The sequence below is a fragment of the Dipodomys spectabilis genome, unplaced genomic scaffold, assembly GCF_019054845.1.
Source record: "Dipodomys spectabilis isolate Male_0828 unplaced genomic scaffold, ASM1905484v1 ptg000322l, whole genome shotgun sequence".
Lineage (NCBI taxonomy): Eukaryota > Metazoa > Chordata > Mammalia > Rodentia > Heteromyidae > Dipodomys > Dipodomys spectabilis.
In genome coordinates, this window is record NW_024870999.1 from 711,964 (window position 1) to 730,888 (window position 18,925).

The 18,925-nt window shown below is 45.6% G+C and overlaps 1 protein-coding gene across 3 annotated transcripts in view; it reads left to right on the top strand.

Moving 5' to 3' along the window:
• Ogdh (oxoglutarate dehydrogenase) overlaps positions 1–18,925 on the top strand; it is a 78,808-nt gene that overhangs the window by 1,407 nt on the left and 58,476 nt on the right. For all 3 annotated transcript variants that reach the window (XM_042702422.1, XM_042702420.1, XM_042702421.1), the window contains exon 2: positions 4,527–4,775. In XM_042702422.1, the coding sequence (XP_042558356.1) occupies positions 4,554–4,775 (222 nt within the window). In that variant the 5' untranslated portion in view covers positions 4,527–4,553. The remainder of the gene's footprint in view (positions 1–4,526; positions 4,776–18,925) is intronic.

The following is an 18,925-nucleotide window of genomic DNA, read 5'->3' on the forward strand; positions in this document are numbered from 1 at the left end:
CTTGTGCCATGCCTTCAGCTGGGCTCTCTGCTGTTTTTTTTTGTTGTTGTTGTTGTTTGTTTTGATGCCAGTCCTGGGACTTGAACTCAGGACCTGGACGTTGGCCCTGAACTTTTATGCTTAACACTAGTACTCTTAGCACTTGAGCCATAGCTCTACTTTCAGCTTTTTTGGCAGTTAGTTGGAGATTAGAGTCTCATAGACTTTGCTATCTCAGCTTCCTCAGTAGCTAGAATTACAGGTGAGCCACTGGCACCTGACTATGCTGTTTTTTTTTGGCGATGGAGTTGAAACAACCAAGCAGGCCTTGAACCAACATCTTCTGGGTTGTTATATTAGAGGTGTGAACTATTGGTGCCTGGCAATTTTATTTCCTATTTTTTAGCTATTGCTAACTACTACTACTACTACTATTTTGCTATGTAGACCCACCTGGTAGAGAAATATTTAACACTATGAAGCCAGGTGTCCTGGGTGGTGGCAAAGGCCTCTGCTGAAAAGCAACTTTCTGATGAGTCATTTTAAGGGAAGCTTGAGGATCTCTGTAGCTGTTCTGCTGAGTGTGCTTGGGGAGCACTAAACTGTGAGACAAGATGACTACAAACAGCCCACTTGTCAGTGTCTTAGGCTAATTGGGAGGCCTTTTTTTTTCCTCCAGTGCTGGGGATGTCTTGCATGCTAAGCAAGTACTCTTCCACTGAAGCTACACCCCCAGTCATGAAGACGGTTCTAATAAATAATATAAATATTTTTTGGTAACATTTCTTGATGTATAATAGCTTTTTTCAGCATTTGCATTTCTCACATACATATGGACATAAGCTGGGTATATTTTTTTGTTTTGGTACTTTTGGTGCTAGGGATTAAACCCAAGGCTAGACAAATGCTTTACCACTGAGCCACACCCACGACACTGAGTACAAAGAGTAAAACACAATTTCAGCTTGAAATCAGCATCTGCTTTGAAGAAAATTCATGACCAGGCAAGCATTAATCCAGCAAGTAATGCCCTTCCTGCTGGCTGAGACTGGTTTCCCTTTGGCTAGCTAGGACTCTTGAGAGGAATAGAAGCAGTCTTCATTCCCCTGCTTTCCTGAGGAATTAACCACCATCTAAACTAGATTCTGGAGGCAGCATTCCTAAAAGTGCCTGGAAGTGGGTTGAGCTCCTCTGGTAGACTTTATATTATTTACACACACACACACACACACACACACACACACACACACACACACAATTGTAGTTCTTTTTTCTTTTCTTTCTTTGCCAGTCCTGGGGCTTGAACTCAGGGCCTGTGCACTGTCCTTTAGCTTCTTTTGCTCAAGGATAGCATTCTACTATTTGAGCTACCTTGCCGTTTCTGGCCTTTTTTGTTTATGTGGTACTGAGGAATTGAACCCAGGGTTTCATGCATGCTAGGCAAGCACTCTCCCTCCAAACCACATTCCCAGCCTACTTTATTTTTTATATATAGCCCAGGTTGGCCTCAAACTCAAAATCCTCTTATATACCACCATGCCCAGTCTCTCAAAATTTCTTTTATAGGTAACAATTTTTGATCATTAGGAAATACTTTATGCACGTCAGCTGCCATATCTAGATCTTAACCTTTCTGCTATGTCCCAAATGCCCCTTCCCACTCCTGTCTACTCCAGGTCTCTCTTCCCACACTGACTTAAGCCTCTTCCTCCCTTTTTCCAACCCACTGGATAGAGGTTGCCCAAAAACCTGTGGCTTATATTTAGAGCAAAAGGAAGACTTTGTTATCAGGAGGATTGGCATTACATTGTGAGTTTGTACTGACAGTCCTATGACCTTGGTGGAACATAAGGGGACAGACCATTTAACAAACTTTCTAGACAATGTGTGGATTTAAACATGGGTTATTTAAAAACTGCTTTAGGAAGCTGGGCAGCGGTGGCTCACGCCCGTAATCCTAGCTACTGAGGAGGCTGAGATCTGAGGATCACAGTTCAAAGCCAGCCTGGGCAGGAAAGTCCATGAGACTCTTATCACCAATAAAAACCACTAGAAAACTGGAAGTGGTGCTGTGGGTCAAGTGGTAGAGCTCACCTTGAGTTGAAGAGTACAGGGACAGTGCCCAGGCCCAGAGTTCAAGCCCCACGACCAAAAAAACAAAAAAACAACTGCTTTAGGAGTTCTTTTTTTTAACCCTCCCCCCATTCCCCCCCCCCCCCCCCCCCCCCCCCCGTGTGCTTATTTGCTCAGATTGGGCTCCCCAGGGTTCATAAGGGTCTTTCATTGGGATGATCAGAACCCTGGACAAAGCCCTACTTGGCCTTCTTCCCTCTTCCGCAGAACAGGTTTAGCTTTTCTCTCCAACTCTTCCCACCTTCCTAGTTTCAGGGCCTTTTCCGTCTGGTTCACATCCTTCCTGCCTGAGATACTTCATCTGCATGGAGCCTGCCTCCCAGGAGAGTGTATTGGCATGTTCTTAAGCAACCAGGGATTTCTGTGTGATTTGGTTTTTAAATTGTTGGTTTGGTTTGTTGTTTTTTGAGACAGATCTTGTTATATAGCCCAGGTGGACTTTGAACTACAATCCTCCTGTCTCAGTTTCTTGAGTGCTGGGATTACAGGTGTGCCCTACTGCTATCTCCCCCTCTCTCTCCTTCCTTCCTTCCATCAATACCAGGAGGGTGTGGAGTGAACAGAGCAAGCTCGTATTCTCTCATCCAAAAATTTATTAAATATCTTGTCCTCAGAGGATGTATCAGATTAAACTGATAAGACTTGATATTGTAGTTGAAGCTGTGCACTCCTGGCTCAGTGGCACTTGTGGCTTGTGGCTCACAGCTGTAATCCTGGCTACTCAGGAGCCAAAGATTTGAGGATTATAGTATGATGCCAGCTGAGACAGGAAAGTCTTAGATTCTTATCTCCAACCAAGCACCCCACCTCCCCCCTAAAAAAAAAATCCAGTAGGAGCAGTGTGGCTCAAGTGGTTGGGCACTAAGCCTTGAGCAGAAAAGCTCTGGGCCAGCATCCAGGCTCTAAGCTCAAGCCCTAGGACCATCATTCATTCATTCATAGATAGATAGATAGGCTGGGAATCGATTATATTGATTACTCAAGGATAAATTGTATGAAGAGAAGCAAAGGCTTTTTCTTACTGTGAGGTAAATAGGTTTAATTAGGTAGCCAATGAAGAGAACACTACATGATATTCAGGCAGGAAAAGAAGTGTATTTACTGAATTGCTGCCCTGCTATGCATGGTGGAAAGCATTAGGGGAGACCGATCCTGGTCCAGAACTTATCTAGCCCAGGTACCAGAAGAGGTGTGGCCAGGTCGGGGAAAGGTGTAACTACACTGGATCCAGATGTGACCTCAGGGCCAGGGATTCTCCCCCCCCCCCCCCCAAGCTTGACCAGGGGCCACCAGGATATGACCTTGGAGGAGGGGGAGGTGACTGCTTCCAGGTGTGCCAGTTATGTAGGTAAGGCAGGTACTAGGAGGAGACTTGTGCTGGAGGTGGGGAGGCCAGGGTTCACATGGCCTGTGGCAGACCTTACACTAATTTCTTTGTGTTTTTCAGAATACTATGAATACAGCAAGTGTCTAATTTCTGGTTAGACTAGAACATCTTTTTGGGGGGTCAGTTTTGGGGCTTGAACTTGGCCTTGGCCAAGTTCACTGAGCCCTTTCATCCAAGGCTAGCTCTCTACCGCTTGAGCCATAGCGCCACTTCCAGTTTTCTAGTGGTTAATTGGAGATAAGTCTTAGGGACTTTCCTTCCTGGGCTGGCTTTGAACTGTGATCCTCAGATCTCAGCTTCCCGAGTAGCTAGAATTACAGGTGTGAGCCACTAACACCCAACTAGAAAAACTTACCATTTTGCAGTACATGCTAATCCTATAGGAACATAAGGATCATATGTATGATACTCTGCCATTGGTGCCAAACTTCCATTCTAGCTTTTTTACTAGTTAATTGCAGATGGAATCTCTCAGACTTTCTGCCAAAGCTGTCTTCAAGTCAAGATCCTTAGAAATCAGCCTCTTGGGTAGCTTGTATTACAGGTGTAGGCCAAAGTGTCTGGCCCAACATAGCCTTTTACTTGTTTATCATTCTTTTTTTTTTTTTGGAGGGGGTGGTGGGTGGGTTATGGGACTTGAACTCAGGGCCTGGGTGCTGTCCCTGAGCTAATTTGCTCAAGACTAGTGCTTTACCACTTTGAACCACCACGCTACTTCCGTGCTTAATTGGAGATAAGAGTCTCATGGCCTTTCCTGCCCAGGCTGGTTTTGAACTATGACCCTCAGATATCAGCCTCCTGAATAGCTAGGATTACAGGTGTGAGCCACCAGCATCTAGCACTGTCATGTTTCAGTGTATATACAAAGGGATTTTACTATGATAAATCATGTATATAATAATTTAGGTAAAATAATCTCATCTATTGTTCTCTTTACTGGTCCCCTCTAATCGCCCTCCCCGCATTGTTCAGTAACTTTCCTACAAATGCTCATTTTTAAACTTTTCTTTCTTGCTTTTGTCCACAGGTAGTTGTGACAGACTTCAGGACAAAAATGTTTCATTTAAGGACTTGTGCTACTAAGTTGAGGCCGTTGACGGCCTCCCAGACTGTTAAGACATTTTCACAAAACAAACCAGCAGCAATTAGGACGTTCCAACACATTCGGTGCTATTCTGCACCTGTTGCTGCTGAACCCTTTCTGAGTGGGACTAGTTCAAACTATGTAGAGGAGATGTACTGTGCTTGGTTGGAGAATCCCAAAAGTGTACATAAGGTAAGGCTTATAGGATATTTCCTGTGTTAATGTGTTGTCTGGTGCTGACTGGCTATGCAGGTAAGTGTGTGCATCCTAAAGTCAGTAGGCAGCTGAAGTAACACCAACCACCACATTGTCTGCATCAGAACTAGTATGATCTCCAGTAACCACAGTCCCTGGTGTGATGTCCAACAATAAACACGAGTCTCAGCGCTGCTGATCCATGAAGAAATACACCTGCAGACCTGGGAGGATGTGAGGAAGTACATGTGTGGCTCTTCAGGGTCTCTTTACTGGCTGCTTCAAGAAGAATCCTCTGAAGATGGAGTCCATGAGGGAAGAACAAGGGCCTCAAGACGCTACTCCATACTAATTATCCCATGAAGCCGCTTCTGTTTGACCTGTCTTAAAGTCATTTCACGTAATTTCTGTGTAATGGCCTTTTAGATGTAATGGCCTCATTATGTTTCCATTGTCCTCCTGTTTCTAATTTCTCTGTATTAGCTGGATAGGCATTTCTTTCTTAGCTGCCTTCATATCTGCTGGTAGATGTTTTGTTTATCCTATGGGTCAGTGAATATGTATATGCTTTTTCTGTGTGTGTGTCAGTACTGGTATTTGAATCAGGGCTTAACACCCTTACTTGGCTTCTTTCTCCCAAGACTGGTGCTCTACCCCTTGAGCCATGCCTCCAGTCCAGTTTTTGTTGACTAACTCGAGATGGAATTCTGCCTGAGCTGGCTTCTAAATACCATCCTCAGATCTCAGCCTCCTGAGTAGCTAGGATTACAGGTGTGAGTCTCCAGGCCTGACATTTGAATGTTTTGATTTCTTGATTTCCAGGCTACCAGCCCGATGATACAGGGATTACAGTGGAGTGAGGGAGGTAGAAAGGTAGAGTCCATATTCCTCATCCTTATCTGCAGGGTTTTTGGGAGAATGGAAGGAAATGTTGTTTATGGGCAGGGTGCTGAACATCTGCATGGAGAGTGAGCTGGGCTAGCATTACTTGTTTCACTGAATTTTTGTTACCATTGAATCTTGGGATCATCTTACCAAAAGACAGGACATTGCTTTGTAGCGTTAGTGACAGTGAGGACTGGACATCCTCTTAGGAGCCAGTGACCCTGGTTTAGCAGCAGAGTCCCCTTGTCTTCCCAATTTGCGAGGCACCCTAAGATGTGTTACTTTGCTGAATAAGTTGAGATCTGGCTTCTTGGATCTGTAGTTGGTGTCCTACTATGTAAAAAAGTGGCTTAGAAAGAAGAACTCTTTTTTTTTTTTTTTTGCCAGTCATGGGGCCTGAACTCGGCCTGGGCGCTGTCCCTCAGCTCTTCAGCTCAAGGCTAGCACTCTACCACTTGAGCCATAGCACCACTTCCGGCTTTTTCTGTTTATGTGGTGCTGAGGAATCGAACACAGGGCCTCATGCATGCAAGGCAAGCACTCTACCATTGAGCCACCTTCCCAGCCCTAGAAAGAAGAACTCTTGACAGTGTCCCTACTTTGGATATATTAGACCTTGGAGGATCCTGACAACAGTGGTTGTGAATTGTCTTTGGAATAATGCAACTTAGAGATTTGAGTGAAAAACTGAATGATGCTTCCTTTTCTCAAACAACTTTTTTTAAAGCTAGCAGTTTGGATGCCTGTGCCTGTGGTGCTTGACACTGAGTGGTAGAAGGGCACCCTAGGAACTGTGGCCACAATACCATCAATGCCAGACTGACACTGGCATAGGTGCTCCTGTTGGAAGCTGTTTTTCTTTGTATTGTAAGGCATCAAGCCAGGGCCTTGCATATATCAGGCAAGGACTCTATAGTTGAGCCATCCTCCCACCTCTTGAGTTTAATATTACTATTTTTTGGTGCCAGTCCTGGGTCTTGAACTCAGGGACTGATTACTGTCCCTCAGCTTTTTTTTTTTTTTGCCAGTCTTAGGGCCTGACCTCTGGGCCTGGGCACTGTCCCTCGGCTCTTCAGCTCAAGGCTAGCGCTCTACCACTTGAGCAATAGTGCCACTTCCAGCTTTTCTGCTTGTGTGGTGCTGAGGAATGGAACCAGGGCCTCATACATGTAAGGCAAGCACTCTACCACTGAGCCACCTTCCCAGCCCTCCCTGAGCTTCTTTTGCTTAAGGCTAGTGCTCTACCATTTGAGCCACAGCACCACTTCTGGGTTTTTTTTTGGGGGGGGGGGGGTTGGCAGTTTTTTAGTAGAGATAAGTGTCTCATAGACTTTCCTGCCCAGACTTTCCTGCAGTCCTTAGATCTTATCCTCCTGAGGAGATGGGATTACAAGTGTGAACCACTGGCATCTAGATCTTGATTTTTTTTTTTTTTGCCTAGTCCTGGGGCTTGAACTCAGGATCTGGACACTGTCCGTGAACTTCTTTTGCTTTAAGGTTAGCATTCTACCACTTGAGCCACAGCACTACTTCCAGCTTTCTGTTTATGTGATACTGAGAAGTCAAACCCAGGGCTTCATGCATGCTAGGTAAGCACTCTACCACTAAGACACATTCAGCCCCATAGCTCTTTTTTTTTTTTTTTTTTGGTCAGTTCGGGGCTTGAACTCTGGGCCTGGGCCGTGTCCTTCAGCTCTTCAGCTCAAGGTGAGCAGTCTACCACTTGAGCCACACTTCCAGTTTTTTGGTGGTTTATTGGAGGTAAGAGTCTCACGGACTTTCCTGCCTGGGTTGGCTTTGAACCGCAGTCCTCAGATCTCAGACTCTTGAGTAGCTAGGATTACAGGTATGAGCCACCAAGGTCTAACTTCTTCTGTCTTTTAATTAATTTTTTTGGTATGGTACTGAGCTTGAACTCGGGACCTCATGTGTTTGCACAGTGAGTGCTCTACCACATCAGCACTTCCCTCTTCCTCCTGAAGATGGATTATAGGGGTGGGGTGGCACATCCAGTGCTGGTAGCTTTGGAAGAAGGTTTTTGAAGGGTTATAACTTTAATGCTGTCTACATAGATAACTGTAAACAACTAGTTGTGAGGTTTTTTTTGTTTTTTTTTTTTTTCTGGTCAAGGGGCTTGAACTCTGGGCCTGGGCACTGTCCTTGAGCTCTTCAGCTCAAGGCAAGCACTCTACTACTTGAGCCACAGTACCACTTCCAAACTACTAGTTCTTTAAAAGAACTCAGGTTAGGATTGGAGTAGTTGGGGGTGTGCAGGTTAGTATAAGCACATCCTGAAGAGGCTCTGAGGCAGGATAGGCAGGGATTTGTATGTATGTAAGACATTTTATACTTTGGAAAAAATGTGTATTCAGGTTGAAGGTCCCGGGGCAGAGTTATGCCTGTCTCTGTCAAAGGAGTATTCATGATTTGCCTCTCCCGGCCCATTGAGGGAGGGGCAGGACCAATTTACCTTGCAGTTAGTGAGGTAGTTGAATTTAGGCCCATATATGGTGCATCCACATTTTTCCAGGAGATAATCCTTAACTAATCTGATTTCTCAGAGGTTCCTGTGACCCAAAGAGGATTAAGGCCTATGCTTTTTTTTTTTTTTTTTTTTTGGTTGGTCGTGGGGCTTGAACTGGGCCTGAGTGCTGTCCCTCAGCTCTTCAGCTCAAGGCGAGCGCCCTACCACTTGAGCTACAGTGCCACTTCGGTTTTCTGGTGGTTTATTAGAGATAAGAGTTTCAGCCTGCCCGAGCTGGCTTTGAACAGTGATCCTCAGATCTCAGCCTCCTGAGTAGCTAGGATTATAGGCGTGAGACATCTCTGCCCAGATTGGGCCTATGCCTTAATTACCAGTTGTACTACCAGTATTTCATTCTTGGCCAAGTGTGGTGATTTATTCTTGTAATCCCAGCTACTAGGGAAATGGAGATCAGGAGGATGACTGAGGCCAACCCTGATAATAAGTTAGCAAGATCTCATCTCAACAAAGAAGCAGGGCATCAGGTGCTTACCTATATTATCCAGCTATGATGGAGGCTTAGGTAGGAGAATTGCCATCTACGGCCAACCCTCCCCCCCCTCCCAATTCTAAAAACAAAGTGGTAGAGTGCCAGCTTAGTGAGTTCGATCCCCCATTCTACCAAGACAGATTACTCCACAAAGAAGGAAATAGAATTCCTAATTCCTTGTAACTTAAATATTCCACTGTTCCTCTCATTACTAGATTGGTTCTATATTTTAAAAAATACGCCTATAATCCTAGCTACTCAGGAGGCTGAGATCTGAGGATTGCAGTTCAAAGCCAGCCTGGGCAAGAAACTCCGTGAGACTCTTATCTCCAATAAACCACTAGAAAACCGGAAGTGGCTCTGTGGCTCAAGTGATAGAGCGCTTGCTTGCCTTGAGCTGACAAGCATAGGAACAGTGCCCAAGCACCACAACCAACAAAAAAAAGCGGGGGGGGGGGGGGGGGGGCGGGGCGGGGGAGAGGGAGGGCAAGCCAGGTGCTGGTGGCTCACCCCTGTGATCCTAGGAACTCAGGAGACTGATATCCGAGGACTGCAGTTCAAAGTCAGCCCAGGCAGGAAAGTCTGAGACTTGCCAATTAACACCAGAAACATAGAAGTGGCACTGTGGCTCAAAGTGGTAAGCCCCACGACCAAAATAAGGGGCTTGCTAAGGAATTGTCTCAAGAAATAGATCATGTGCCTAGCAAGCATGAGGTCTTGAATTCGATCCCTAGTATTACCAAAAAAAGTAATAGAGGGGCAGGGAATGTGGCTTAGTGGTAGAGTGCTTGCCTAGCATGCATGAAGCCCTGGGTTTGATTCCTCAGTACCACATAAACAGAAAAGGCCAAAAGTGGCACTATGGCTCAAGCGGTAGAGTGCCTTGAGCAAAAGAAGCTCAGGGACAGTGCCCAGACCCTGAGTTCAAGCCCCAGGACTGGCAAAAAAAAAGAAAAATGCGGCTGAGTGCATAGTGGCTCACATCTATTCTACTTAGGAAGCTAAGATCTAGAAATCTCTGTTCAAAGACAGTGTGAGCAATTTTAAGACTATTACCTCCAGAATTAAGTTGGAAGTAGAGGTATGGCTCAAGTGGTAGAGTGCCAGCCATGAACAAGAAAGCCCTGAGTTCCAGCCCTGGTACTTTCTATTAACTTTTTTTTTTTTTTTTTTTTTAAGATAGACTCACTGTAGCCCAGGCTAGCCTTGAACTTGGTCTCCTGAGTGTGGGTTAGGATTATAGACAGTAGTTAGGATAACCAATATGTGGCATCTCACTGCCAGCGTTGGCTTTGAACCTTGATCTTCAGATTTCAGCTACCTGAATAGTTAGGATTACAGGTATGAGCTCTCAGTGCCCAGCAAAAGTTGTTTTCATTACCACACCAAACAAAATTACTGGGTAGTTAACAGTCTCACTGACCATTCTTAGAAACCTTTGGTGGTGATCTGTCAGCATGTCAGGGACACAGACTGGTGACATTTTATGTTCATGTCTTTTTTTTTGGTCGGTCGTGGGGCCTGAACTCTAGGCCTGAACGCTGTCCCTCAGCTCTTCAGCTCAAGGCTAGTGCTCTACCACGTGAGCCACAGCTCCACTTGCCACTTTTTCTGTTTATGTGGTGCTGAGGAGTCGAACCCGGGGCCTCATGCATGCATGGTAAGCACTTTACCTCTGAGCCACCTTCCCAGCCCTATGTTCATGTCTTTAAACAATCAAAACTAAATGATTAAAACAAGTAATTAAGAAGACAGCCTGCCCACAGCTGGAGCATGGTGTTTAATTCCCCCTGATTTCATCTGTCAGGTTCTGGCCTTGCTAAGGAGGGTTTAGGTTTGGTCCTGATGGGTTAAGGGAGGCTTTCACCCTCCCTGCATGTTTCACTGAAACAGTGTTTCAGTGTCTGCCTTGAGGGTTATACTGGCTTGGCTTTCCGTTTCTGATTGGATGGCTCTTGATCTTGTAACATGTCTGGAATTAAGAGTTCTTCCCCTGTTCTAACCCTTGTTTGAATGCTGTCTACTTTCTACTTCCTAAAGCCTGTCTTCTAACTAGAAGATATCCTTTTCTGGTCAGACTGGGCCTCTCTGGTCTATTTCTTTTTTTCCCAGGGGTCCTCATACATCTCAAATTTGCTCTCCAACATTCCACTTAACAAAGTGAACAGGTGCCACTTAACCCTTGGGAACTTCTTTTCTTTTTTTTTTTTTTTGGTCAGTCGTGGGGCTTGAACTCAGCTTGGGTGTTGTCCCTGTGCTCTTCAGTTCAAGGCTAGCCCTCTACCACTTGAGCCATAGCACCACTTCCAATTTTCTGGTGGTTTATTGGAGATGAGTCTCATGGGCTTTCCTGCCCAGGCTGGCTTTGAACCGTGATCCTCAGATCTCAGCCACCTGAGTAGTTAGGATAACAGACATGAGCCACCAGTGCCCGGCATGGAAACTTCTTTTGGATTCCTTTACAACCCAGACTACTACTTTTTTTTTTTTTTTGGTCAGTGGTGGTCTTGAACTCTGCCTCTGAACGCCATCCCTGAATTCTTCAGGTAAAGGCAAGTAGCACTCTACCTCTTGAGCCATAGTGCCACTTCTAGTTTTCTGATGGTTTATTGGAGATAAAGAGTTTCACAGCCTTTCCTGTCTGGGCTGGCTTTGAATCATGATCCTCAGATCTCAGCCTCCTGAGTAGCTAGGATTACAGGCGTGAGCCACAAACACCTGGCTAACCCAAATTTCTTTTTTCTTTCTTTCTTTTTTTTTTTTGCTTATGTGGTGCTGAGGAATTAAACCCAGGGCCTCAGGCATGCAAGGCAAGCGCTTTACCACTGAGCCACCTTCCCAGCCCCTAACCCAAATTTCTTGTTTGTTTTTTTTTTTTTGGTCCAGTTGTGGGGCCTGAACTCTGGCCCTGGCCGCTGTCCCTCAGCTCTTCAGCTCAAGGCTAGCGATCTACCACTTGAACCACAGCGCCACTTCTGGCTTTTTTCTTTTTGCTTATGTGATGCTGAGGAATCGAACCCAGGGCCTCATGCATGCAAGGCAAGCACTCTACCACTGAGCCACCTTCCCAGCCCCCAAATTTCTTATATGTATTACTTATCTATTCCTGAAGCATGGTATGAACTGAGTCATGGTTGGTGCACTTAGGGCATGGGTGTACTACTTCTGCCCTTCCCTCCTTTCCATGTGTTTTGAAATATAATTGTGTTGTTTTCTTGAGTGAACCAGCCTAGCAGAGACAGAGATACCCAATGTATCCATCACAAGGTGACATACATTGTCTTTTCACTCTTGTCACAATGAAACTGCTGTGGCTGCAGTTTGAATATCAGACCCATTTCTTTTTTTTCATTGTTTTCTTTTTTTTTGGTCGGTCATGGGGCTTGAACTCTGGGCTTAGGTGCTGTCCCTGTGCTCTTCAGCTCAAGGCGAATGCTCTACCACTTGAGCCACAGCGCCACTTCCAGTTTTCTAGTGGGTTATTGGAGGTAAGAGTCTCATGGACTTTCCTACCTGGGCTGGCTTTGAATCGCGACCCTCAGATCTCAGTCTCCTGAGTAACCCGGCTCAGACCCATTTCTGTCACTTAAATAGACACACCCATTTTGCTGAATGGGAACACCTCAAAGGCAAGGGCTCTGTGCCAAGTTTTTCTCACAGCTGCTGTGTTCCTGTTGCATCAGGGGCTTCCTACCATGTTCTCATGACAGGGAGCTCTCGTGACAGGGAGCAGTTGTGTTGAAATCTGTAGAACAAGTTGGCATTGCTTCAGTGATTTTTTTTTTTCCCCTTTGGTCAGTCATGGTACTTGAACTCAGAGCCTGGGTTGCTGTCCATGAGATTTTTCTGCTCAAGGCTAGCATTCTACCACTTGAGCCACAGCACCACTTCTGGCCTTTTCTGTTTATGTGGTACTGAGGAATCAAATTCAGGGCTTCATGCATGCTTAACTAGCACTCTATCACTAAGCCACCTTCCCAGCCCTCAGTGATCTCTCTCTTCCTTCCTTCCTTCCTTTCTTCCTTCCTTCCTTTCTTTCTTTCTTTCTCTTTTTCTTTTTTGTTGGTCATGGGGCTTAAACTCTGGGCTTGGGTGCTGTCTCTCCAGCTCTTCAGCTCAAGGCGAGCGCTCTACCACTTGAGCCACAGTGCCACTTCTGGTTTTCTGGTGGTTTATTGGAGATAAGAGTCTCACAGACTTTCCTACCTTCAAAGCAGGTTGGCTTTTTTTTTTTTTTTTGGTTGGTCGTGGTGCTTGAACTCTGGGCTTGGGCTCTGTCCCTCAGCTCTTCAGCTAAAGGCGAGCACTCTACTGCTTGAGCCACAGCGCCACTTCCGGTTTTCTAGTGGTTTATTGGAGATGAGTCTCATGGACTTTACTGCCGGGGCTGGCTTTGACCTGTGATCCTCAGATCTCAACATTCTAAGTAGCTAGGATTACAGGCGTGAGCCACCAGTGCCTGGCTCAGTGATTTATTTCTGAGAAGAATTCAGAAGAAATTTTAAGTAATGCCAATTTGGTGCTTAGATTTGTTTTATAGTGTGAGGGATTGAACTAAGGATATTGCACACACAAAGTCTGCACTCTACCACTGAATTATCTCCAGCCCAGTTTTGAAGATTTATGAATGACATGAAAAAATGTATATTTTAAAGTTTTTTTCCACAAAGATCTTCCACTTCTTGTGTCAGGAGCAGTTTTAGCCATTAAAGCTTTTCATGTTAAACAGCTAAACCAGTCCCAATTTTGGCATAATGTCTTACTCTTAAGGGGTTTGCACTCAAGATTTATTTAGGGAAATAACCTTTTGGAACAAAAGCCTAAAGCAATGCCTCTGCCTATCATGCATGGCCCTTTGTTGCTCAGGACAGCTTTCTGAGGTATGAGGGAAAGCCCACTCTGTCAGCCAATCACATGAGCAGGGTTGGGTCAGTTAAATAAGTAGAGAACTTTGGGAAGGAAGTGCTGGTTGGGCTCACCTGCAAAAGACTCCAGGGGCAGATGTCTATACTAAGGGTAGAACAGAGAGAGGATACCAAGCAGGGGATCATGGTCACTCAGTAGATGATGGGTGGAAGACAGGACTGGAGATTGAACTCAGGCCTTGCACCTGCTAATAAGCAGATGCTCTACTAGAGTCATTCCTCTAAGCCTGTTTTTCTTTTTTTCTTTTTCTTTTTTTTTCTTTTGGCAGATGGCAGGTAAATGCAGGAAGAGAACTGAGGTCAGGGCAAAAGGGAGTGGTGAAGATTTTGGCAAATTGTAGAGTCAAGGTTTTGTTTTTTGTTTTTTTTTTTGGTCCGGTCGTGGGGCCTGAACTCTGGGCCTGGGCACTGTCCCTCAGCTCTTCAGCTCAAGGCTAGCACTCTACCACTTGAGCCACAGCGCCACTTCTGGCTTTTTTCTTTTTGCTTATGTGGGGCTGAGGAATCGAACCCAGGGCATCGAGCATGCAAGACAAGCGCTCTACCACTGAGCCACCTTCCCAGCCCGGAGTCAAGGTTTTGTATGGAAGAAGTAGGCTCAATGCATATACTCTCTTTTTCATTGCTCTTTTTTTTTTTTTTTTTTAAATAGTCCTAGGGCTTGAATTCAGGGCCAGGGTACTGTCCCTAGCACTCTACCACTTGAACCACAGCTCCACTTCTGTTTTTCTTTTTGCTGGTTTATTGCAGATGGGTCTCATGGAGTTTCCTGCCTGGGCTGGCTTCAAATAGCAATCCTCAGACCTCAGCCTTCTGAGTAGCTAGGATTAAAGTTGTGAGCCACCTGTGCCTGGCTCATTGGTTATTTATTTTCGAATTGGGAGTCTTTATTGGAAAGTTAGCATCTGCAGGTAGACTTTTTTTTTTTTTCTTTGGTTGGTTGTGGGGCTTGAACTCTGGGCTTGAATGCTGTCCCTGAGCTCTTCAGCTTAAGGTGAGTGCTCTACCACTTGAGCCACAGTGCCAGCCACTTCTGGTTTTCTAGTGGTTTATTGTAGATAAGAGTCTCACGGACTTTCCTTCCCTGGCTGGCTTTGAACCGTGATCCTCAGATCTCAGCCTCCTGAGTAGCTAGGATTACAGGCATGAGCCACCGGCGCCAGCTTGCAGGTTGACTCTTTACACAAAGACCTGCAGCCCAAAGAATACACTTAGCACTGTCAGAAAACTGAGCTATGAGAACAGGAGGGAAAAGAAAGAGCAAAAAAATAATACCAACAAACCAGATCAGTTCCAATGGAGAGCTGAGGATGCTGTGTTTACTGGAGGATCGCCAGGAGACAGCACGTGAATAGACAGGAGATATGAGTCATGGCATCTGGTTTTTTTTTAAATGTAATTTCATTGTTATTATTGAGGTGTTGTACAAAGGGATTACAGTTCCAAATAAGTCAGGTAATAAGAACAGTTCTTCCTGGACAACGTTACCCCTTCCTTTGTTTTCTTCCTCATTGGTCATCTTTGAGGTAAGGTGTTTTTTGTTTTTTTTTGTTTTTTGTTTTTTTGTCGGTCGTGGGGCTTGAACTCTGGGCTTGAGTGCTGTCCCTGTGCTCTTAAGCTCAAGGCTAGCACTCTATCACTTGAGCCACAGCGCCACTTCTGACTTTTTTTTTCTGCTTATGTGGTGCTGAGGAATCGAACCCAGGACATCAAGCATACAAGGCAAACGCTCTACCACTGAGCCACCTTCCCAGCCCTGAGGCAGTTTTTCTTTGCTAATCTTGGACTTTATCATTTCATTTACACACCCCTTACAGAGAGAAGAACAGGGATCACAATGTAGGGGAATAGAGGCAGAAGGGCAACCACAGAATTAGGTTTATGAGGCTGTGAACGAGAGGCAGCAGCCAGAGATTAGAATAACTTGTCATCTGTGTCTTAAAAAGAACAGTGTTTCTGTAATGAAGCATGCATTCATATGACACCCAGTGGTTTTGTTAGTGGTACTGGGATTGAACCTAGGCCTCAAGCATGCTAGGCAGGTGTTCTGCTTCTTGAGCCATAGTCCTAACCCTTTGATTTTTGTGACAGGGTCTCTAACTTTGGTTGAGACTAGCCTCAAATTCGAAATCCTTCTGTCTACATCCCTTCAAGTAGCTGGGGTCATAGGAGGTGCCCCCACACTGGGCTCCTAGTGGTGAGGGGTTTTTGTTTGTTTGGCTTTGTTTCGTTTTTTTTTTTTTGGGGGGGGGGGTCCAGTCGTGGGGCCTGAACTCTGGGCCTGGGCGCTGTCCCTCAGCTCTTCAGCTCAAGGCTAGCGCGCTGAGCCACAGCGCCACTTCGACTTTTTTCCTTTTAGTTTATGTGATGCTGGGGAATCGAACCCAAGGCCTCATGCATGCAAGGCAAGTGCTCTACCACTGAGCCACCTTCCCAGCCCTCCTTTTTTTTTCCTGGTCAATCGTGGGACCTGAACTCTGGGCCTGGGCGCTGTCCCTCAGCTCTTCAGCTCAAGGCTAATGCTCTACTACTTGGGCCACAGCGCTACTTCCGTCCTTTTCTATTTATGTGGTGCTATGGAATCGAAACCAGGGCCTCATGCATGCCAGGCAAGCACTCTACCACTGAGCCACCTTCCCAGCCCCTCATAGGCATTTTCAAGAGAGATGAAGGACCCATATGTCAGAACAGGTTCATGAGCATTTTGGGGGAGGGGGTCAGAGGCCATGCAGCTAGTCTTGTATGTGCACCAAAAAGGTGTTGGTCCAGCCACCACATGGCTGGGACAGGGAAGTTTGCCCCTCAGAGCAGCCCCACTGGTATTTCAGGCAGGTTCCGGGGGTCTAGGTTGCCTCTAAGAACAGTTGTCTTTTCATGGTTTTATCTGGATCAGATCAGAAAGCCAAAAGGAGAGCCATACTTTTCAGTTTTATGGTCACTTGTTGCCCTATAGTTCATATTTATAGCAATTAGAAACAGTATCAGAACTTAAACTAGGTGAGGTAGAGCGTGGACTGCTGGGCCACATCACCAGTTTATCAGTTGTGTGATGGCCTTTGAGCCTGGGGTGTGGCTGTATGAACCATGAGACTAGAACCTGCCCATGAACCTGGATCATGTTCATGTGGTCTTGGTGAGTCCTTGGCTAGTACCAGAGTGGTGAAAAGGTGATACTATCATGACGATTAAGGGTGGCCACGTGGGAGGGGTAGAGATAGGAAGACAGTTGCACAATCTAGCAGGGTGTGGACAAGAAATAGGAGACAGGCAGGCAGTCCATGACCATCACCAATACAAATTCAGGGAGCTAGAATAAGTTTTAATGGCCTTTGGGTGATTCTGATGCCTCTATGTCTGTCATCCACTACCTGAACAAATTATAAAGTGCAGAGGCACAGATGTGTTTTAAATTGTAACAGAATATGCAGATAGATACAGAGGCTTCTTAACAGCTATACTTCTTGTTGTTAGAGACTAGAAAGTAGTCCAGAGAGCCAGAGTGACTTTCCTGATAGGTCAGGCAGGTGGTGGGAGGCAGACCTGGGCATGCCACTGGTGTCAAGGATCGTACCCTCAGGGCTGTCCTTTGTGATGGCAGTGTCTGAGACAGTCAGAGGAAGGTGTGTCACATGGCCTGTTGGATGCCCCTCAGAAGTAGGAACCCCTCTGTGAAATGTTCTTTATTTAAAATTTCACAATTGGTAAGGGAGGCGGGGCTGCCTCTTATCTAATTAAACTTAGATAAGACAGCATGCCTCTCTGAACTGCAAGTGTGTGAGAATGGATAAGCACTGTTTGATTAGCAGTCTGATGCCTGTTCAAGGTCAGTGCTGAGTTGAGATGGAGCTTTGAGGCTGTCCCTCGGCCTGTCTGACATGGAACACCACCCTTTTCATGCTGTTCCCTCCAGAGGGAAGCTGAATCTTACCTGATTTAATTAAGGTTAAGCCCTTACTCTGTGCAGAGCCCTAACTTCTACCATTTCAAGAGCATCCTTCATTTGGGAGAAAGCCCTGCTGCTGTTTGTCGTGGTCAGAGGAAGTGTGGGAAGCAATGATTTGGTTGAGAGAAGTAGTGAAGAGATTTATGTTACAGCTAAGAGCTTTTAGTTATCTACAATTCACATAGGAGCGCTAGTTTCATTTCAATCACATAATAAAAGTACTTTTTGAAGTCATGCTTTAGCTGAAGTCATCTTTGCAGGAAAGTGATGACCTTCATCCCACTTGTAGCAAGTTTGCTGGAGGACGTGTATTCCTTGCCTGTGAGCTTTTCTCTTCCTTGTGCCATTGGGTGACATAGGTTAGCCACTGCTGGCTCAGGTCCTGGCTCCCTAGGGAGTGGTTAACTGGTTACCTCCCTGATCAGATTTCTTCCCTGATCTGTCTGGTTTTAAGGGATGGACCCAACTTACCCTTCCAGTCAGGTAGTTGTCATTCTGTCCTACATATCCCCTCCATGGCCTCAGCCTGCAAGGTTTGGTATCTCTGTCCCCCCACAGGCTCCACCTGCTCTTAAGGTCCTCAGGCCACAGGCAGCTCTGAGGGCCCCTTCCTTGGCACTTGATGGCTTGTCTTATCCTCCTTGAAAGTAAGAAACTCAACAACTGAAGTTGTTGTCTCCTCTTCCCAAACCTTACAATACATTGCATGTCTAACTACATGCCTTTATTTTTTTAAACTACATGCCTTTAATAGATAATCTGTTAAATTAGAAATGGATTTTTTTTGGGGGGGAGGGTCCAGTTGTGGGGCCTGAACTCTGGGCCTGGGCGCTGTCCCTCAGCTCTTCAGCTTAAGGCTAGTGCTCTACCACTTGAGCCACAGCGCCACTTCCGGCTTTTTTTCTTTTTGCTATGTGGTGCTGGGGAATTGAACCCAGGGCCTCATGCATGCAAGGCAAGCGGTCTACTACTGAACAACCTTCCCAGCCCCTAGAAATGGATTTTTAAAAATAATTATGATCTTTTTTTTTTCACATGGAACATCCTGATTCTTTCAGCAAAACTTGTATTTTGTAAGAACTTCTTTGAATCTCACAGCTCCTTGCCAGATACAGAGATGAACACCTGAGACACTGAGTTCCTCTCTCCTCCAGGCCCACCTTTCCTGGCAGCTTCCTGATCCTTGAATGTTCTTTGTAGCTGTGCCCACCTACTGCAATATTTTTACCTTCATTTTGTGATCAGCTGAATGTGTATGGCCTTTATACGTTTGAGTCTGTGCCAGGGACAAATGTTTTTCTTTATTACTTGTGCAATAGTTATCAGTTAAGACGTTGAAGAGGTGACTTAGAAGTCCACTTGCCTTCCTGTTTCAAAGGT